Here is a 23,832-nt window from a genome sequence, read left to right on the forward strand (position 1 = left end):
TGTTTTTTTTGTTTCAGCTAAAAAACGGTTTTAGGGGGCAAAACCCCCTCAAATGTCAAGATGAGGACAAATTGAAGTGAGGATCGGACCCCTGTGTCCCCCTCCGATTTCCATGATACTTGGTAGGTGTGTGTATAAACGGGCCCAAATGAAGAAATACGTGTTTTTTTTGTTTCGGCTAAAAAACGATTTTAGGGGGCAACCCCCCCTCAAATGTCAATATGAGGACAAATTTAAGTGGGCATTTGATTTATGTGTCCCCCTCCGATTTCCATGAAACTTGGCAGGTGTATAGTGGGGTCCAAAGGAAGAAATACATGTTTTTTTCTTTTGTTTCAGCTAAAAAACGGTTTTACAGGGCGAAACCCACTGAATTGTCAAGATGAGGACAAATTGAAGTGGGGATCTGACCCCTGTGTCCCCCTCAGATTTCCATGAAACTTGGCAGGTGTGTGTATAAACGGGCCCAAATGAAGAAATACGTGTTTTTTTGTTTCGGCCAAAAATTTGTTCTAGGGGGCAACCTCCTCTCAAATGTCAAGATGAGGACAAATTGAAGTGGGGATCTGACCCCTGAGTTCCCCTCCGATTTCCATGAAACGTGGCAGGTGTATAGAGGGGCCCGAAGGAAGAATTACGTGTTTTTTTGTTTGAGCTAAAAACTGTTTCAGGGGGCAAAATCCCCTCAAATGTCAAGATGAGGACAAATTGAAGTAAGGATCTGACCCCTGTGTTCCCTTCCGATTTTCATGAAACTTCGCAGGTGTATAGAGGGGCCCAAAGGAAGAAATACGTGTTTTTTTGTTGGGCAAAACCCACCTCAAATGTCAAGATTAGGACAAATTGCCGTGGGAATCATCTGACCCCTGTGTCCCCCTCCGATTCCCATGAAATTTGACAGGTGTATAGAGAGGCCGTATGCCCCCTGTTTCTTCCTATGCCATATTTACGTGGTTTCGGGGACAGATCCCCACTTCAATTTCTCCTCATCTTGACATTTGAGATGGGGGGGGGGGAGCTCTATACACCTGCCAAGTTTCATGGAAATCGGAGGGGGAGACTTAGACCTCCATTGTAAGTGTATTAATTAATTACAAATCGCGCACGCAAGCACACACACTATATATATATATGTGTATGTATATTATATATATATGTATATTAGCAGGTAACAATATGTTATAAGCACATTCTTACTTTCCAAAGAAGCGCATGTGGGATGGCAAAACGGATCCGGATCCGAAAATTCCGGATCCGGATCCAAAAGTACCGGATCCGGATCCGAAAGTACCTGATGCGGATCTGAAAGTACCGGATCCGAAAGTTTTGGATCCGGATCCGAAAATTCTGGATCCGGATCCGAAAGTTCTGGATCCGGATCCGAAAGTTCTGGATCCGGATCCGAAAGTTCTGGATCCGGATCCGAATCTGAAAATTCCGGATCCGCGGATCCGGATCCGAAAAATTTTAGGATCCGGATCCTTAGGATCCGGAACCAACCGGATCCGGATTTCGGATCCGCCAGGATCCGGATCTAGCCACCCCTAGTGCTAACCACTCGGCCACAGGGTCCGGCTGATAGCGTTGTGATAACGTCGCTACCTTGTAGGGGTCCCGGGTTCGAAACTCGGTGAATGCACATAGTGCTTCGAGTCCCACTTGTACTCTAGGTCCAGTCCCAATTAGCCTATCTGTGCAGAAAGTGAACTTCAATAAAAATCATACACCTTAGATGCTCAAATACTAGCTCCTCTGTTGCATAAGTCTGTGACAAAGAAGAACTTCTGCAGCAATTCTACCAACCAAGAAAAGTTGTTAAATTTTATGTCCTCTACACGCTGTGAAAGTTTGTCATGTTGCATATATACAGGGTGGGAAATAACCTTTAGCTAGGGGTCCACAGTAAAAAGTAACAACAATTAAGAAATTATGGTAATACCAAATGTTTACTTCGACAATTGTGGTTACAAAAACAAAATTAAAAGTTAGTATGTCCGCCGTTTGCTTCTCTCACAGCACGAAGACGATCAGGGTAGGAGCTCAGAAGATTCGCATACAGTCCGTATTCCATTCCTTGTCACGGAGGACTTGTTCCAGATGTGCAAGGAGTGTTGGCCGGGAATAGCGGTCCGGTCCGCGTTCCACTATCATCAAGGACTCAACTGCGTCCTTCAGAATAGCCCCAAAGTGCTCCGCTGCATTTAGGTCCGGTGATGCACCCGGCCATTCAGAACTGCTGAAAAAGTCAATGCCACTTCGCCGAAGAAGGTCTTGGTTTTAGAATTTGCCTTGAAGCAAGGTGCTTTGTCGTGAACTAACTTTTAATTTTGTTTTTATAACCACAATTGTCGTAGTAAACATTTGGTATTACCATAATTTCTTAATTGTTGTTACTTTTTCCTGCAGACCCCTAGCAAAAGGTTATTTCCCACCCTGTACATCACAGGATTTGTTTTTCTGATAGAAACATAACTGGTTAGAGATCTTCCAAGCGTTACTATTCTCCATCCACTATAAGAACGAAGTCAATGTAAACAAATACACGTGGCTTCAGAGAAATCGTATTGGTTGCTCGAATGGCTCTGCGTAGGAACCTTGCGCGTAGGAATATAGTACGTGTGATAGAGCTGCTATACTGGAGGTGTGGAAACTTATAGTATGAGCTGTGCATATACGATCAATACATTAATGAGCAAAATAACACCAGAAGTAGCACAATAGGAAAGGAACTATTTAGAAGTCACGTGGTTTTGTTTACTTTAAACTCGTTCTTGTAGTGGATGGAGAAAGTTGAAAGACAAAAGATACCTTGTAGCATAAAATGCCGGTAATATCCACCGCATATAAACTAGGGTTCAAAATCTATGAAACACCACAGCACGTACACACAATCAATAGTGCCTGCACATTAAAGCTATCTCTCTAGGTCATCGCAGTTGGCGATATTTTCCTCCTCGCAGTCCTCATTGATTGTCTCCCCTGTTTTCGTGCCCTTGAAAACACGCCATTGTCACATGAATCATCCTTTTTCTGTTGCTTTCCCAGCGTGAACTATATAAGGGTCTTTGGCGTAGCTGATTAATTTTGATCCCCCCCAAGCTCTGAAGGGGGTGGTGTTCTTTCATTGTAAATTCGCGTGCAAGGACAGTTTTGATTAGATTTCATTACTCATCAGCAGGGCACATATTTTTGGTAAATAAAAAGCAACACTTCGGTACAAAAACAGAGTCAATTTCGGGTTGAAAAGCTGTTATAGCGGTGAAAAAGCTGTTTATAAAGTGACATTCTGGTTTTAAAAATGTGTATATAATCCCAAATTTGATTTAAAAACCGCACTTACTACACAAAATAAATGTATCCCGTCTAAAAGCACATTTATGTCGTTAGCAGTATATTAAGTTTATTCCTGTATAAAGGGGTCCATTTTTGCTTCTCAAATATTTACTGCAGAATTAACAAATTCTCCGAGAATTGCATAACTCTGTGACTGACCCAAAGATGTTAATTTATTTCATTTATTATGTTTCGTTTAATTTTGTGTTTAATACGCACGATGATATCAATTTCTGTTTTGTTATATTTTGGAAAACGTTGTTGCATTAATATGATGTATAATTAATTATTATCACATTCCTGATAATGTAAAATTACGATGTATACATTTCTATATACATTTTTGACCATAGCAACGATAAAGAAACAAAACACACTAGATCAATAAGTGATAAAATATATGGAAATTTTAAATAGTGACGTCCGAGTTTCATTGAAGTTACTAGGATGCTTCGTTGAAGTTCAAGTTGCTTCAACTGTCAGGATAATTCTGACTTCATAAAGTGTCGTGTCGGTAAATAAACTCTAAATTTCGTGTTTAAGAGTCTATTTCGCATTTTGCAGCTCATTTCGCATTATTTCGTGAAAAAACAGGGTGAGAAAATGCACCTCGCATTTTTCAGAAACATGGAAAATTAACATTACAATGAGTTATTTCACGTTTCGTCTTTTCGTCAAAAACGAAATATGCATGCCTCTAGTACTCATCAGTCATCATAAAGGAAGATACCCATCTCTTCCGGCACGCCCTTATTTCATGCTCTTGTCAAAACGGGAAAGTAAAGGAATTACTTTGTACTGCACCATTGTGGGAAATAATGTATTGTAAATTTTCTCCATAAGTTCGAACTAAGAAACATTGCCGAATGCACAGCACCGATGTGTTATACAGGGTGTTCGATAAGTCACGCAACCGAGACTATGAACGTACATAACTTTTGTACAAAAAGCGACCGAGACATGAATCTTGCACTGAGTATGTATATATTTTTTAAACATAAACAAGAAAATGATCCTTTACATGAACGTTTAGTATGGGAAAATTTACTAAGCCGTAAAAACGTTTTTGTACGAAGTAAAGAAAAACATTGATAAAAGGCAGCTGTGGAGATACTTGCAATAATTTTCGATTTCTATCGATGACGAGTGTGGGTATTTCTCGAACTGATAAATTCTAAAGTATTTTATGGATACAGACGATTTTATGAGGTTAATTTTGGCATAGTCATAAGAAAGCAGTGGCGGCGATTAGATGGGAGGCAGTTGCCCCCCCCCCCCCCCCAGATTTTGCCACCTTTGCCACCGCACTATGCTAAACCTTATCTACGAGGGAAAGTAAACCGTCTTTGCCCCGCCCCTAGTTTTGGAACCCAATCGCCGCCACTGGAAGGCTCTGTCTGTCCGAAAGGTACAAAGTACAGACTTGAAGTATGGTCTTATCGGAAGTGACATCACCCAGTACAATTCGAAAGCGCCAAGTACAGAAGTACACAAGTACACAAGTGCACAGCTCGCAGCACAGATCGTTGCTGACTAGGTCACGTGATTTCCGCACTCGTTGTTCATTTGTTTAAAATCACGGAGGTAGAAAGCCAGTGACACAGGTTAAATATACGTTATGGGCCAGCTAGTTGTTGATTAAAGTTATTTTAATGCGTGTAAATGTATGTCTACGAACATTTGAAAATGTTATCTGATTTCTATGGTGAAAAACAAGTGTTTAAAACGCGGGGAAAACAACTTGTCCTCAGTTTTATTTGGCGCTGCAGTCGAAGTGCAATTTGAAAGACTTTCACTTCCAGTCCACGACTTCAAGACCGCACTGCAAGACCATACTCGGAGGATGCTCGCTTCAAGTACGGTCTTGCACCTTTCGGAGGCGGCCTAAGAAAGTATGTTTCTTTCGAAATTACAAAGTCTACTGGCAACATTGGTCCTGTCAGAGGCCAATACCAGATGTGCCCGATATCTGGCTATGCTCTTCAATCAATACCCAGATGAAATAAAGGATTTGAAATTTAGCGTTACGAAAAATGGGTAGGTTAGGTTTACATTAGGTTGTATATGATTATGAAGGAACCGCATTTGTGAGAAACAGACTTGAAAGTTCGGACAAATGTTCGTTTACGCTAGAAAATTTCTACTGGGACTCAGTCTTTGTAGCCTAACTCATCGACAAAAAATCTGTCTCAATAGTGTCTTTAAATGACTTTCATGCCATATCATTTTAAATCATGGGTGCCCACGGGAGATATATAGGCGCAAACCGTATATATTTTTCTGAAATATATGGAAGAAAGAAATACTCAATATGCTGACCAAGGCATGAATTTATTTTATTATAAAACATAAACTAAACGCAACGTTTCAACCTTCTAGCAAGGTCTTCTTCAGACTCTGTACCATGTACAAATGAAACAAGGTACAAAACAGGACGATATATATACACAAAAATTACTCCCCTCCAGACGCAAGACTATTAGAAAGTTGTTGGATTGTTATAGACTGGACATAAACAGAAGAAGGGTGAAAAGTGGCAGGGGAGAAGAGGAAGAGAAATAAAATAAAAAGACAGGTGGTTTGGAATAAGGAGTATGGGGAAGACCACAGAAAAGATATGCAAAGTGCTTAGGAAAGCTGGCATTAAAACTTACAGGAAGGGAGGGAGAAGCATCTTAAGAATAGTGCAAACAAGAAAAAGGAAAACAGGGAAGAGGAAGAGGAAGGGATTATCTACAAAGTGAAATGTAAAGAATGTCAGAGTGTGTACATAGAAGAAACGAAAAAGAGGCTGAAAGACAGGTTGAAACAACATAGGGATGAAATACGACTTAAGAAAGAGAGGAATGGGATATTTAAACACACGAGAGAAACAGGACATGGCATAGAGTGGGATGAGGCTAAGCAGATAGGAAGGGAGAAGAGCATACAAGTGAGAAAATGGAAGGAGGCCAAGGAAATAGAGAAAAAGGTGAAGAAGACAATGAACTGGTATGGGGGACTGAAGATAAACAAAGAATGGAAGAAGATGTTAGAAAGAGTGGAAAGGAAAAGAGAGAAAGAGGAGAGAAGAAGGAAAAAGAATGAAGAAGAAAGGAAAAGGAGTGTGAGATAAAGAGTCCAACCACCTTCCAGATGAAAAAAAATGTTTAGCTAAATCGCCTGTCAGGTGAAAGTACAGTTGACAACGGAAGGCCAGCTGCTGGAATGTTCCAGGAAAACAACTTTCTAATAGTCTTGCGTCTGGAGGGGAGTAATTTTTGTGTATAGTATATCATCCTGTTTTGTACCTTGTTTCATTTGTACATAGTACAGAGTCTGAAGAAGACCTTGCTAGAAGGTTGAAACGTTACGTTTAGTTTATGTTTTATAATAAAATAAATTTCTGCCTTGGTCAGCATATTGAGTATTTCATATCATTGAAACAAGGCTTAATGGTGTTATAAATGGAAGAAAGGTTCAACCTTGCCCGGTACAGAAATATGTGCGATGAAGCGGAAAATATTTCCTTAGTAATTCATTTACTTTAGCTGGTTCCAAGTCACTTTCTCCACTAGGCGCAGCATATTTAATCCGTTAAATGAAGAATAGAAAAAAAATAGAAGGAGCAGATAAGTAAAGTGTTCAGTGAAGCTAGAAGAGAAGTAATCTTCAGTAATAGGATTATAGTAGACACGCTGTCGTAATTAAAGACTTTATGAGGATTATGACATGATCTGTGGAAACGCGCCATTGGCCTTAAAAGGATGATGGGCAACCCTGATTGGAAATGTTTTGCAAATGCATGCTGAAAACAAATACGTGGTGAGCACCCATTGGGTGTTGAGCTGGAAGAAAGGATCACCTTTTGGGTGATGAAAGATTCTTCCCCTGTTACGTAATGTTGCTTTGTTTGGTGAGTTGCATTGTTCCCGAAATGCTGCCTCTCAGTGCCATCCACGGATGCTGTGATTTAATTTGATTGAATTTTTGAAAAGCCGTCAACAGATCCAGACAAGTCTTTAGAGAAGTGAATCTTGATCAATATGTTATCTTGAAATCAGCATTCGATGTTGTGTTACATAATGTTGAGTTCAATCACTTTATGAACATACTCCCTATCGGACTCCTCTCAGCCATTACAATGACTTGTTTTCGCTTTGCTGCGGTGTCCTGGAACACAAAACCTTTCTCGTTTGCCGTCACCTGCTTCTTGTCCCGAATATTGGGAGTCCTACCTCTTATAAACTCCAAAAGAAGTTCTCACCCTCACTGTATCTCAAGATGCAGCCAATTTTACGCCGCCATTTTCTACATTTTCACAGGCCTCCCTTTACTTTACCTCATCGACAACTTGATCCTCTATGTCCAGCATTCAAGAACCGTTGGTAGCACTGATGACGTAATCAAGGGCACTTTGGGCGTCATCATCTTCTCTGTCATGTTCCTCTCTGGCACCAGCTCTTTCCTATTTGCTCTTTGCTTTTCCCAAAGCTTCCTTCATTCTGTCGAGAAAGTGATCCGTGACATGGGACGTACCTACAGAAACAATAAGAAGTTAACATACTCCCTTGCTGTTCAGACAGCACTGGTCTTCATTTCTGTTCCAACGTTTTGTGTTTACGAATTTTTCCTACATGTGTACCAAGGACGACTGGCTAACCTCGGCAACATTTGTTCCTTCATTTTCTTACTTCAAACTACCACGTTGGACATGTACTTTTTCCATTTGGCATCCGCCATCCTTTATAACTTCATAGCTTTGAACAAGAAGCTAATGGAAGTTACTGGAGAATCTACTAGAAAACGATGCAAGAACTACTCAAGGTTCAACTTAAGCTCTATGAACGTCACGTTAGCCAAAGAGATCAGGAACTTTGAGACTTGCACTTCTTTGAAATTGCTCCGCGAATCTCACGATGACTTGTGCGAGACAATCTTCAATATCAACACTTCGTATGGGTTAGTTCTGCTGACTCATATCCTTGAGACATTTAGTTACATTGTTTGCTGGTCTCATTTTAGTATTGTTGTCTTGCTTGGTGAAGACAAGGACAAGATTAAGATTCTGGTTGACAATTCTGGGTTTATGATAATTTATCTTTGGAGACTGGTAGCAATTTCTTGGGTATGTTCTGCGACAACCGACGAGGTAAGTGTTTCACAAAATTTCCACATTCGCTCTGTGTGATGTCACCAATTGGGATTAATACGTTATTTTTTAATGTTTTGTTTTTAAAAATTCATTGTATTTTTTACGGAATAGTATCTTTATCTAGCATTTGTGTAACAGTTTTGTGGACGAAATGTTAACGAGTAAAAGAGATCAATTGTGGCTGTACTTCGTCTAAACCACAAAGTGGAGGATTTAAAATTAGATGCCTAAGGAGACACGTATCCAGTCATAATTTAGGGGCATGAAAAATAAGCTCGCACGAATTTAACGCAGTTTAGCTATAAAGCGTCTAATACTGAGGTTGATCGGGTAATATGCGACCGATATTTAAAGTGTACTTACCATATGAAAAGCAGTGCCACCACCACCGGTTGTATTCTATGGGACCATCAACATTATGGACTATCGCCCGACATTTCAATTTCCACTGCAACAAACTACGTTGGAGCACATTCATAGGAATTCCATCGCATTCCTCCTTACTGGCTTTTCACAGGCCAGTGAGGGTTCGGGGGCGGCGATGTTGTAGACGTTGTTTTAACAGTCCAAATGCGCAGAAATTCATTTGACTGGCATCAGGGCTTTTGACAGGAATGTCATGAAAGGGAATAACACGGATTCCTGTTTCCTGCTCCATGTCCTGATAAAATCGGAGAGATGATCTAGCGGTGTGTCTGGACGCTTTTTTCACGTGGATCCGCACTTGGTTCTTGTTGACTCCAAACGAGGAATGTCTGTCAGATAGATTGGGGCCATAATGGATTCCTGGGAGTAAGCAATATTCACCTTTATGTTTTTCTCCACCTTACGTATCTCCAACTTCCCCTCGTAACCGTATCCGGCAACAATCAAAATTCCCTGCGGGAAACGTTCTCGGCACTGGCGGTAAAACTATACGTCCCTCGCCAGAGGTGTCACGGAGCGTAATTGCCCCAATGTTACCATTACGCGTGAGATTAAAGTAGGCCTAATCTAATGTGATAACTATCTTTCATTTTGACCCCATCAAGTGTCTTTCGTACAGTTTGCGGCAGTTTGTCTTACGTTCTGCAATGTGGCACGGGAGGAGGTTGTGAACTACGTAGTTTACAAAAATTATAATAATATATTTCCACTTACTATTTATTAACAGATAATACATCTAGAAAAATCTGATAAACGAACTCTATATCAGGATGTGGACAGGCACTTCCGTGGCGGCCATATTAGATTCTCGAAGCCATGTACCTTCTCTTGACACATTGTCCAGCAAAGCACCTAGTATTATACTTATGAATGCATGCCTCAAAATGAAGGCATCCTCTATACACATGTCTTCCCTTCATTCAAAAACCCACCGAACCTATAAATGGTCAAAATGACTTCTGAAGGAGATAAGGAGACATGGTCGATTTTCTTTGTTAATATCTTCAGAGGCAGCCATCTTTAATGTATAACGTCACACAGATCATGCGCCACATTAGTGGGCATCAACAAAGTAACACAGGCAGTAATATTTTGCCCTTTATATGCCGGAATGTCAAGTAAAGTGTAAAATATGTATTGCTTATAATCCTTGCAGAAAAGGGTAAGGAATTCTTTCACTGGATATATCTCCATAACAGTATATGAAGAACACTGTAAGAATATTATTATTTCTGTTCCGTTTTCAATGCTGAAGATAATATGTCTCTATGCAAAATTGTCAAAATCCAATTTAAGAGGACTTACGATCGATTTCATTTGTTGGTGAACCTGGGGCCATCTTCAATTTATAGGCCCCTAGAAAACTTAGGCCCGGTATGCCAATATCTACCCAAGATTTTTTCCTATCTTTAGGTATGCCCTAACAGGATCAAAAGAGAAAACTCGTCCATCTCAAAATTTCTGCGGGTGTTATGGCCAGGGACTGGATTATATCTTCGCGATCAGACAAAATGAGAATAAAAGCGAAGTAAACCAAAGCAAATCAATCAATCAACATACCCTGACAAATACTTAAACTAACAGTTATTGACAAACAAGTTGATTTATGCTAGTTTACCATGTCATTGGTTAAGTATGCTTGATGTCTCACTATAGATTTTCAAGAATAACAATGTCTTTAATTGCTTACATTGTAGAAAGGAAGAGAGAGTTCATTATTCACTTCGCTGACAAACTGCCACATTAAAAAATAATTGCTACCGATAATGTGATACATCGATTTCCTTGATATGACTTAGCATTTTTCATTCGTTGTCAGAAATAATACATCATGAATACGAAAAAACATTACGTTCCATTAATAAAGATGGAAAGAGTGGCAAGTTTTTTTTTTTTACCGTGTCCTTGTTCCACAGCAACTGCCATGTTTTATTTAATAACGAAACGATCATTCAAGTAAGACATCATTTGAGTTACAGAAGACTTGTGATAGTTCTGCATGATAACAGCTTACAGGTTAATCAGCATTGAACTTGTGCAGGCAAGACAATTGCAAGGACTTCAACATGTCTGCATACAAACGCCAGAAGAATGATTTTGAATCTCGTTATTTCGTTTTCATATTTTATTTGTTCAAGGTATCAGGAATTCTTCCTTTGAACAGGGTTAGGATCGATAAGCGTTTTCGTTATTCTGCCTCAAAATTTGGTAAATTGTACGCCTTACTTCTCTTTGTATGTCTTGCTTCTCCTGTAGTTCATAACATAGTAAGAACGTCTACAGACATTTCAGACGAGACACAAATATCGCATTCAGAATCCATTATTGCTGCATTGGTGGTCTCGGTCAACTATATTTCAGTGTTGTTATCAGCGTCTGGTACATTGGTGTTTTCGCTTTGTTATTCGCAAGAACTGTCGTCCATTCTTGACACGTTGTTCAGCCGAGGAAAGGAGCTGTGTTTAAAACACAAATGGTGCAAGGATCATGTCAATCGCATCGTATGGCAAGCAGTGTTTGTGATTTGTTTCACTCTTTTGTTAAGTGTACTTGAGTACATTGCTTATATTTCTGATTCTCATACGGTAGGTTTATGTATCAGTTTGGTATGCTACTATGTGTTCAACCTCCAAACCATGTTGTTCGAGCTTCTGTTCATCAATGTGTTACTGGTAACTAAAAATTGCTTCTCCAAGATCAATTTGCAGTTGTCGAAATTAAACATATCGAACCTGCTGATAGTGTCTAAGAACAGGCAACGAAGAAATGGACTATTTCATAGGAAACATCTACCAACATCTCCCATCTTTACTGTCGATGCAGTTGATGCAGAAGTGCATACCAAACTGCAACAGCTCAGAGGTATTCACGACGAGCTATGCGAGGTGGTAGCCCGAATTAATGCTGCAACAAATATAACACTACTGTCTCATATGACGGAAATATTCTGCCTAACATTATGTTACCTCTTCTATGCATTCTACGTCATCATCAAACTCCACCCACTGGACGACAAGCAGATCATAGCTTTGAGTGTCGTGTGGTTGCTTGTGTACATTGGGAGGTTAACAGCGATAGCAACTGTCTGTTCTTTGACAACAACCGAGGTGCGTATGTTCATTATTTCCGAATATTGTTATTCCAACAGTTTTCACTGTCAACTCGCGAAATTAAAAATTATTAAGCTTTTTGTGTTTCACACTTCGTTTCAAAGCTACGAGCCCTCGAGAAAGTGTAATTTTAACCACGCAGAAAGGCTCGCACTTGCCTCAAACGGGTTTAATTACTGTCAACAAAATATATGACTTATGTGCAAAATCTGGTAGATGTCCGCTTGGTATGTCTGAGAAGTCGCACATCAAAGAAAATAAGGTTTGGGTCAATTTTTCAAACAAGTCACCGAACTTTCGAAGGAAAAGGAGATTATCAAACACAGAGTCTCGGTCTGGTCTCGAATTTCGGTACGACCTTCTCGATGGTATTGCCTTGTCTTTAAGGGTTCCCGGGTTCGATACCCGGTGAAGGCACAAGTGGTTCGGATCCATTTTAAACTCTATGCCAAGTCTCGATTAGTTACTGTGCATAAAGTGGACTTGAAAACAAACAAAACTCGAATTTCGGTAAATATCCTCTGACTTCACCCCGTCTAAGTTTCTTCTTGCATTATAGTGCTCTCATAAGAAGGAAGACACAGATACCAGTGGTAACCAGGCATCTATGCCTCCAGGTTGCCTAAATGCAGGATAAATGTCGTTTTCGTGATCGCTCGTAAAATCAAGACGAGAATTGAAGAGAAACAGAGATGGACGACCCAATTAAGTCACTCCTGCAATTTCGACGTGTTTTGATGTTGTATATCTAAGGCAGAATTCCATCAGAGAATTTGCCTTCCGTATACCAATAAAGAAAATACATGAATTGAACCGCTGCATATCCGAGTTGTAATATGTAATTTCTTTTGTTCTTTCAGGCAGAAAGGACCGGGGTACTGGTGCACAGGCTCATGAAGAGAGATACTACCCAGGACATCAAGGAAGAAGTAAGTAGCCTACTGTTTCAAGTAGATTGAAAGAAAATATAATTTTCTGATTATTTGAAGTTTATATATTTGGCAATCCCATATGAGTATGTAACACATAACAGTAGCTTCATGACTTCTCCGTTCAGGAAATTTTGACCAGAGAACATGGTCCCAGTGTCCCTAGAGATAACTGTTCCGGTATTTAACCCAATACTTACTGGCTAATTAGATTTTATGATTGTCATCATCATGATAAATAAATCGTATTTCGAAGTGTCCAAGAAAGCAACAGTGCAATACATTACATTAGGCGTATTGTAATTTTGTCTTGTATTATGTAAATTAAAAATCGTACCGAAGATGTGCAAAGTCTTTAATTGTCTAATAGGGAAACTTTTCATCTTCACGACTCTTGTCATCGATGTTGGAAGATGATTACAGGGTTTTAACAAATGTTTTTAGGTTTTAGGGAAGTACGGGCCTTCTACTCTGTCTCTGAGGAAGTTTTCTAGTATCTCTGTGTCCATACCCTTATAATGTGTTGTGTTAGTCCTTCAGGTTCTTTCACAACCTTGAACTATGGACCGTTCTCAAGTGACTTTTACACTATTTTTGTAACTTTCAGACAGGGATTTTATATAAATAGTTTTTTTTTTCTCTTATACTGTGAACGGTGTAAAATGGTTACGTGCCAAACAACAATATTTGTTACTGGTTTATTCGTTTATTGCTACATTAACTTTTTTTCGTAATGTAGATTTCCCTTTCTTTAATATGAGCCATTTCATATGAAAATGAACAAATAAGGTTAATTTTATTTTTGTTCAAAGTATCACTTATTATACACTCCTCACAAAAAGTTTAGAATATTGCTATATTAGGCAATAGGTGATAGGCAAGGCGGTATATGTCGGCGTACGTCCAGCAGACAGACAGATACCATGTTGTATTGAATTCCAAGGCCTTGTCTATCACCAATTACCTATTTTACAATATTTCAAACTTTTTGTGAGGAGTGTATATGGAATGCCGAATTTGGAATTATTAATAAAATCATTAGTTTCGTGGCTTTTAAATAACATAGCTAGTGCACAACTATATTTTATATTTTTCTTATTCATATTTTTAAATTTTCAAGTTGGCAACACTGGTATATTTTTTTTATTTATATAAAAGATTTTAAACTCACCGATATCTGTACGGTTGGTGTGCTGCATTGATTTCTTCCTGGAGAACTTAATCAGAATACATACGTGCACACAGCACATATATTTGTTGGGAAAGGTAGAAATTTCTGATAAATGATTTTGCAGCCCATTCTTAAAACCTTTCTCCAAAAACCAATTTAAATATATCTTGTAGGACGATAATATACAATCCTAGAGCTTATTTTGAGAATACGTGCTTAAATTGTTTGAAATCCGGAAAGTTATAATGCCTCCGTGGCGGATTGGCGTAACATGCTACGAGGCCAAAGGTTCAGGTTCGAACCCCTGTCAAAGTATGAATGCAACTTTGTGTTTGTTCCATAATCCTTTTGCCATTCATCCTCATTGTCGCGATTGATCCAAGATGTAGGCAAACGGAAAACCAGCTGATAAAGTAACCTTTCAAGCATTTTGATGCACCAAAGGAACATTGTTAGCATTTTATGTACTCTAATGTGTTACTGAGGTCAAAGTGCATATTTTTTGTCAGTTGATACATATTGTGTTCAGCGATGCCGAAATTTTTCTCCTAGGATGTTAAAATTAAGAAGTAAATTTAGAAAATTGCTTCATTTTTTGATAACTACAAACGCATTCGCTCTATAAAACATAGCTCTAGCTAGACAATAATCAATTTTAAATAACACTGTTCTACAAAATAAACTTTTTAATTTTTTCTGGAGGGAAAAAGTTGTGATTGCTATTGCAAATTTTGCGCTGATTTAAAATCTGTATTTAGATTTTCTCTGTCAGGGATAGTTTAGGAGTAATCATGATTTTAATTTTATCTAAAATTCTTGCAATATAAAGGTGAATACTGAGTGAACTCATGGAATAATTTAATCATCCTTTCTCGAAACCTAGTATATTATGTTTAAAAGTTATAAATGTGACATGTGACACAATATTCGCACACAGAATTGTTATATAATACTTATTTTCAAGAAATATAATAAAATGTTTGCAATTCATATTGCATATAACATTATATCCATGCTCTTTTACCTTTGTCTGTTAGACATGCTTCAAACTCTGGATTTGCTGAAGTTCTCTAATTTGAGGTCCGACAAAGTACCTCTCTTTAGCTTTGCTGGCAATTTGTTTGAAATACACTTAAATAATTTTTCTCCCACTTGTCAATTTCGTTGAGACCAATTCCTTTCGTGTAGTGGTTCTTCTGTCACGGATATACCACTTGCAAAGGAAGCAGATATACTTTGTGTAGCATTCCCAATATCATTGCAACTATCTTGAAGTCGACTTATGCTCGTTATATTCCATGGATTTCTTCTAATATCCCTGGACCTAAAGGAAATCGATAAGGATGGAAAATATTGAATGGATCTTGCCTAGGATAGGGACAGATGGAAGGCTTGTGTTGCTGCAGCCATAAGCCTTTGTGCTCAAGAAGCTAGAGAGTTAGTTATCTTCTAATATCTCACAGGTTTCTTTGTGACATCAGAAGAACGTATGAACGTTCATTAGTTTCAAAATAGGCACGTTTCCCTAAATTTAGTAACGTTTGTGCTGTGGTGGAGATTATATTGGTCGATTCCAAGGTAATGTTTGTAGTACTTCTTCATGATAGATCGAATCCTCTTCTTCTGCCTTGCAAAGACCAACTCTCCACTCCACAGACGTAGCAGAAGCTACCTGGTTGATTTCGACAGGCAAAGTATATCAACTTAAACAAAAGCTGCAAACTCAATGCTTAGTATTTTGACAATAACTTGCAGGTACATCATGCAGCTTAGTAACAGAACTGCCAACATATGAAACAGAAGCTCAGAAGCATATGTTGCTAACTGCTCATATGACAATTCCCTGCATTTATCACGAACGTTGAATCTGAGTAAAGTGAGACTAATTTCCTTATAACTAAAAAACTGTCACTGATAGCGAAATTCAAATTACGGATTTGAATTTCCCATTACAAATTCCTTCAGAAAAACGTATTCCACATAAGTGTAGAACAGTGTAATTGATAATTATCAATAAGAAACTAATATATCCATCAGATACAGTAGTCTGTTTATATGAAAGGACTTCAAAATCAGACAAGCTGATACAAATCAGATAGTGTATATCGCATTGCACCGACTAACATTTAGGCCTAGTCAGGAGTTATGGTAGTCTTTAGTGTACTTATCCTTCACTTAATAATGTTGCACCCATTAATTAGAACTTAAGAGATTCTCCGTTTTGTTTCCAGCTTCAGTTTTTTGCATCGCAGCTTTTACACAAGAAAGCTGAATTCACAGCCTGTGGACTGTTTCCAATAAATTTGTCCCTGATTCACTCAGTGAGTATACTGTGAACACTAATCTTAAATATGTGTTTAATATTATAACAACTTGTATTTAATGGTCATTAGCTGTATTCGAGAAATACATGAGGAAAGTATTATCTGCGTTGCTGTGTGCGCTCACTGGGAATCGAACTCGATACTCCTTAACTAGAAAAGTATATGAACACTTGGTGTAGAAAAGCAAGTACTAATAGTGGCGAAGTGGTTAGCATACCGTGCTACGATGCCAGGTTCGAATCCTGGCCTGGGCATGGGTGTTCCTTCTGAGTGTCCCTTCATCAATTTCATCATATCATCTCTCATCTTCGCAACTAGACAAAAGAGGCAGAAAAGAGAACGCAAAATCAGAGAAATCAATCAATTATGATAGGCAATCCGCAAATCAAAAGGTTTTGAAGATTAAAATTTTCTCTTGTACTTATACATGCCAATCCACAATTTAGTATTAGAAAGAAGACGTTTTGAAGATTAAAATTTTCTCTTGTACTTATACATGCGTTTAGTGGTTTCTATTAAAATTAGGGCTGAGCCTATTCGGATGCCGATGCATTCAAAATTTATTTTTATTTTGCATCAATTTTGCACGAAAAACTATATTTTGTGATTACATAATATATATTTTAATATTGGGATGTAATTTTTAAATACTCTAAGCAAATGTCTTGGTAAATTGATACATAAAATTAGAGAAGAATATTTCCACACCAATTTGACCAATATTTTCAACAAATTTTAATTAATGCAATTTTAAAGCATCGCTCTTAGTGGGAATCGGCATCGGTTCAAAGTGGTATCGGATCAGCCCTAATTAAAATCTAATAATTATTTATGGGGCTCCATATGCGTGGGTCCCTTCGGAATGATGTCACGTGGAGATCATTGATTTTTCTTAAGAATAGTGAAATTTTAATAGTATTATCCTACAATAAATAATTCATTTTTCTTATGTGCGTTAACATGGTATGAATTATGTTTGGAAAAACCTTAATTTGAAATATTGACACCATACAAGAGTGAAAATGTTTTCAAGAACTCTCACCTACGTCACGTGGAAATTCCTGAGTGCAAGAAACATTCGATAACAACCATATAGTGTAAAGGTATTTCACTTTAGTGTAATGTATAGTTAGTGAACTTTACTTATCAGTATTGTAGATATGCCGATATCTTCTTGTGGACCATTTGATGGTTTGTCTTTTCTCGTAGGTTTTAGCTTCAGTTGTCACGGTATCTAGTGACATGTGAAACGCAGTTCGATACAAATTATTTTTTGTTTATTGATTCATTTTATGCACAAATATAAAAGTGTGAGGTATTTTATTTTGTGGATGATTTTGTATCCGAGGCAGACGTCGGGAGCTGGGGACAGGTTTATCTTGAGTGACAGCGGAACTGTCTTTTCGGCTTAGGACATGACATATTTGCACCGACACGGAGATACGAAAGGAATATTTTCGTCGAGACCAGGCTTGAGTCGCAGCGGGCGGGCTAACCCATGTTCACGGATGACCACAGAAACCAGCTGGAGCTCAAGCTTGCAAGGATCGACGACGCGCACTTGACCGCGTTTCAAGACAATGGAGAGAGGTCATTTCCATCCCTCTGAAACAGAAGCCAAGCCACGAGAGCGTCCTTTTCAACGGAAGAATTCGAATCTCTTATATATAGGCAGTACTATGATCCCAGAAACAGTTTTTACCCGGATTTCATAGAGAGAGCATCTCCGCGCTACACTCTCGCGTGACCATTGTTTTGTGTCCGTGGACTTTGTTTCCTTACGTACCGTGAGCGAATTGCAGATAGGGAGTTACCAGTGTGCGCCTTATTTTGGTGAAGATTACGCGGTGATTTGTTTTTGCCAAGCGTGGACTACATAATAATGGAGGGCTAAAGAAGACAGAGAAGGGAGTCTGTCGACTCCCCTGACGCCTGCAACGACGCCGAAGCCAGTCAGCCAACGCCGAAGACGACACCAAAACCAAACGCTGCCCAAAGCCCGAAGGACGTTTTCAGATCGACGTCTCAACCAAAGCCCGAAGGACGTTTCCAGATCGACGTTCCAACCGAAGCTCGTTACCAGAGAGAGAGAGGGAAGGACGATTCGAGAACGACGCCCAAACGAAGCCCGGTACCAGAGAGAGATGATTGCAGGTCGACGTCCAATTGATGCCCGACACTGGAGAGATTCCTGACCGGCGCGTGACCACGTACATCCGACGCTAGTGACAAGAGGAAAGCCCGAAGTACTAAGGAGGTGCAAGTACAACAGATCGTCGCAATTATTCTTCGTCGCGATCGACCTCGGAGGACAATTTCGCCACAAAGGAACCGTGTGCAAGTCCCGCGTCCAGGAGAGATGAATGACCACGCCATGTAGCAGAGTCTGGTAGAGTATACGTCAGAGAGTCTATGTACATGTAAACGTGCGTCGTTAGTATCAACACCGTACAGTTAACGCAGAAGTCTCACTTATTCGCAAAGTTACTCAGGAAAAACCTAAACCTAATCCCGCGTCTCATAATTTTTGGTATTATTGTAAAAAAAAGGGTTATTTCATGTTCAGATGTTCTAATTTAATTGTCTGCATTCAGCGTTAGAAGCTCCATTTCATTTCTTTAATATTTAGTATAAATTGTCAAAGTGTGCTCCATTTCTTGTGTAACCGACCGCCCCGTCGCGCCATTTAATTTGTCAATAGTTGACTGATGAGTTCTTTTAATTGAGGAAAGCGTAAATTTTATTGCAAGGTCGTGTGCGTGAAATAGTATTATTTGTTGCATAGTGGTTTTTAAGGTAATTTTTGCTCGCGCCGACGATTGATTAGTGTATTCCGGCAGCTGGAGCCAATTAAGTTTTTGCATCATTATGTAATTGAGTAGTTGTTCTCATGGGACGAGAGAGGCTTGTGTGTAATGCCCCCGTCCGGGAAACTTGTATAAGGTCGAGCTTGCGACTCGATGCACACGTTCATTCGAACGAAAGATTTAACCACGCCGACCCAATTGTCTTAGTTAACCGCTTTCCGAGGGCTGGCACTTAAGTTAATTTAAAAGAGCACAGGAGCTGGCAGACAAATGCCCTAAATTCACATAAAGGTCTAAAATTAAAAGGAATGATATGTTAATGAGATCCATGATTTGTATCCATACTTCACATGTAAAAATACCTCATGTGTGTGAAAGAGAGATAGAGTGAATGTTGTGAGAGTGGGGAGGTTTTGTAAACAGTTGTTGATTGGAATATTTTTTTGTTATTACAATACATATTCACTTTTTTACCGTTCGTCAGTGTTGTTATTTGACGTTTTTCAGGTACCAGATATTATGCTAATAGTGTTTTATGATTGTTCGAATCTACATATCAAAGGTAAACAAAACAGTGTAATTTTTCAAGGTATTAATCTCCGCCTCGCAATAGTATGACAATAAACGACCGTCTCAGTACCGAACTTGAAAACCTGGACCGAGAGTCACGACCGGTCTCCCGTACACATAACGACGTTTGGCCCCGTGCCGGGGTATGATTGACACGTCATTTCGGGGACCGGGAGTGCACTCGTTACATTTGGCGCCGCGAACATGGGACGGCAACTTTTGTCATGTCTTTCCAGGAAAGCCAGGTTGCGAGAGCGGTAGAAATTTCATTGTATACGTCATGCATAAAATTCTTGTGTTAGGTTCCGGGTTATTTGTGTGTTTTTCGTTTTGTATTTCGAGGGTTATTTTCATGTATTTGTCGTATGTTCACGTGTAAGGACACGTTATTGGGCGTAATTGGTAACAATAGGGCAGATATTTTTTTTTCGGCGAAAGCAGCAAGGGCAGCTGCATAGGGCATTTTTTATGTACTTTTTGTGTACTTTTTTTTGGTTGTTGGCATAAGTTATGGCATCAGGTTGAGTTGCGGGATAAGGGATTCCCGACGGACCTCCTTTTCTTTTTATGTATCGATTTGTAATTCACATTTTGTGTGAGCTCGCGTAAGTTTGCATAACTATTCCTAAGTGCGACAGAAAATCGAGCAGATATTTTGCGAAAGGCCTACATGAGATTAAGAAATCGCCGTATAGACTGTTTGAACAAGAGTGACGTCATGATGGTTTGCGAGGCTTGTGGAAAAGAATTTGCTGATTTCGAAATCGACAGCGAGGGAGCCGAACCGGTTTGTCTCCAGTGCAAGGGGCCGTTGGAAATGGAAAGGGAGATACCAAGTGCCCAAGGGGGTACGTCGTCACGTGCGGACGAAGACCACAGCAAGGAACAAGGAGATGACGTAGGAAGTGGCAGTGTTGCCAACCAATTACAGCTAATCCTCCACATGCTCCAAGGAATGGATACCAGGATGCAAGCCATGTTCCAGGGATTGCAGACCAAGATCCCGACCATGTTCCAGGGATTGCAGACCGAGACACAGACCAACATCCAAGATTTGGAAACCAGGATGCAGACCAACGTACGAGGGATGGAAGAACGCCTCCAAGGAACAGTTCGCGCCTCCGGAGAGGAAATGACGCGACAACTCCCCCCAACGATCCTAGAATCCGAGGCTCGAATCAAATCCAGGACCGCCGAGACCGACGCTCGCATCAAGGACCAAGAAGCCAAGGTGGCAACACTGGCGCAGAGCGTAAGTGAGCAGGAAGGAGCTTTGCAACACGTCGGCCAGCAATGTGCACAGCTGGAGTCTGCCTGCAATCGGAGCAACGATGGCCCCGAGCGACAAGTGCGGCGAGCAGCGAACCCAGCGGAAGGGAATTCCGAGAAGATAAAGGGAATCGAGGAAAAACTGCAACAATTGAACGTAGCCGACGTTCCGGGATCACCGCGAGAGCCGGCAGCTATGACGTCATCGCAGCCAGCTGAAGTTCCTTCGCCTTCAAGAAGCGCGAGTGACGCAAGGCCGACTACAGGTGTCAACCGAGGAATAGAAGTGGATTCGGGACTACATCTTTCATCGCCGCGACCGTTCGAACCCCAAACTTCGAGCCAGGACGACATATGGTCTAAACCACCGTCGGCGAGAGCTTTGTACCCGTCCGAATGTAAGAAAAACTTCAAGAAGTTCTCCGAGGACGACCGGATATCGCCGTCTGCCCTCGTCGAGGAATTCGTAGCAACAGCCCGGGAGTTAGGACTGACGGATGGAGAGCGATTGCTTGTACTGAAAGGCTGGATGCAAGGTCGAGCAAAGAACTGGCTGGATCAGAATGAAAGACACTTTCATTCGTACTCGGCGTTTAGGGAAGCCTTCCTAACGCACTTTCCACGCTCTATGCAAGTGAAGGGAAAGATCAAGAAGCCGTTTTTCATGTACGACGGGCCGTATTTTTGCAGAGAAATGCAAAAGGTGGAACTGCTCCGACGAAAAGCGCCAAGAGTGGTTAGCGCGATATAAAAGCACAAGCGAGTCTTTGGTTTGAATTCTGATCAGGATGTGAGGTACATTTATCCTATTTTTGTGTAGATTATTGAGTGTATTATATGTTTATTTATTATGTAAATTGGAGGCATCATTTATATCATGTGTTTTGTGTTATCGAACTGGTTTACTTTTCTTGTACAGGGTGTAAAAAAATTTGTAGTCAAAATTTCATGCCCCTGAGTAGTGAAAATTTTATTCGCCTACAGAATTTTTTTGATCGGAAGGAGGGCGAGAATGTCACGGTATCTAGTGACATGTGAAACGCAGTTCGATACAAATTATTTTTTGTTTATTGATTCATTTTATGCACAAATATAAAAGTGTGAGGTATTTTATTTTGTGGATGATTTTGTATCCGAGGCAGACGTCGGGAGCTGGGGACAGGTTTATCTTGAGTGACAGCGGAACTGTCTTTTCGGCTTAGGACATGACATATTTGCACCGACACGGAGATACGAAAGGAATATTTTCGTCGAGACCAGGCTTGAGTCGCAGCGGGCGGGCTAACCCATGTTCACGGATGACCACAGAAACCAGCTGGAGCTCAAGCTTGCAAGGATCGACGACGCGCACTTGACCGCGTTTCAAGACAATGGAGAGAGGTCATTTCCATCCCTCTGAAACAGAAGCCAAGCCACGAGAGCGTCCTTTTCAACGGAAGAATTCGAATCTCTTATATATAGGCAGTACTATGATCCCAGAAACAGTTTTTACCCGGATTTCATAGAGAGAGCATCTCCGCGCTACACTCTCGCGTGACCATTGTTTTGTGTCCGTGGACTTTGTTTCCTTACGTACCGTGAGCGAATTGCAGATAGGGAGTTACCAGTGTGCGCCTTATTTTGGTGAAGATTACGCGGTGATTTGTTTTTGCCAAGCGTGGACTACATAATAATGGAGGGCTAAAGAAGACAGAGAAGGGAGTCTGTCGACTCCCCTGACGCCTGCAACGACGCCGAAGCCAGTCAGCCAACGCCGAAGACGACACCAAAACCAAACGCTGCCCAAAGCCCGAAGGACGTTTTCAGATCGACGTCTCAACCAAAGCCCGAAGGACGTTTCCAGATCGACGTTCCAACCGAAGCTCGTTACCAGAGAGAGAGAGGGAAGGACGATTCGAGAACGACGCCCAAACGAAGCCCGGTACCAGAGAGAGATGATTGCAGGTCGACGTCCAATTGATGCCCGACACTGGAGAGATTCCTGACCGGCGCGTGACCACGTACATCCGACGCTAGTGACAAGAGGAAAGCCCGAAGTACTAAGGAGGTGCAAGTACAACAGATCGTCGCAATTATTCTTCGTCGCGATCGACCTCGGAGGACAATTTCGCCACAAAGGAACCGTGTGCAAGTCCCGCGTCCAGGAGAGATGAATGACCACGCCATGTAGCAGAGTCTGGTAGAGTATACGTCAGAGAGTCTATGTACATGTAAACGTGCGTCGTTAGTATCAACACCGTACAGTTAACGCAGAAGTCTCACTTATTCGCAAAGTTACTCAGGAAAAACCTAAACCTAATCCCGCGTCTCATAATTTTTGGTATTATTGTAAAAAAAAGGGTTATTTCATGTTCAGATGTTCTAATTTAATTGTCTGCATTCAGCGTTAGAAGCTCCATTTCATTTCTTTAATATTTAGTATAAATTGTCAAAGTGTGCTCCATTTCTTGTGTAACCGACCGCCCCGTCGCGCCATTTAATTTGTCAATAGTTGACTGATGAGTTCTTTTAATTGAGGAAAGCGTAAATTTTATTGCAAGGTCGTGTGCGTGAAATAGTATTATTTGTTGCATAGTGGTTTTTAAGGTAATTTTTGCTCGCGCCGACGATTGATTAGTGTATTCCGGCAGCTGGAGCCAATTAAGTTTTTGCATCATTATGTAATTGAGTAGTTGTTCTCATGGGACGAGAGAGGCTTGTGTGTAATGCCCCCGTCCGGGAAACTTGTATAAGGTCGAGCTTGCGACTCGATGCACACG

At 40.4% G+C, this 23,832-nt stretch overlaps 1 protein-coding gene across 1 annotated transcript in view; it reads left to right on the plus strand.

The window, feature by feature from the left end:
* The window catches only part of LOC145981772 (putative gustatory receptor 28b), a 202,617-nt gene that overhangs the window by 11,906 nt on the left and 166,879 nt on the right, over positions 1 to 23,832 (plus strand). Inside the window, exon 2 of the mRNA XM_083115188.1 lies at positions 12,864 to 12,932. Coding sequence (XP_082971314.1) covers positions 12,897 to 12,932 — 36 coding nt within the window. The 5' untranslated portion in view covers positions 12,864 to 12,896. The remainder of the gene's footprint in view (positions 1 to 12,863; positions 12,933 to 23,832) is intronic.

This window comes from Lepisma saccharinum, chromosome 30 (assembly GCF_977018435.1).
Source record: "Lepisma saccharinum chromosome 30, izLepSacc3.1, whole genome shotgun sequence".
Taxonomy (NCBI): Eukaryota; Metazoa; Arthropoda; class Insecta; order Zygentoma; family Lepismatidae; genus Lepisma; species Lepisma saccharinum.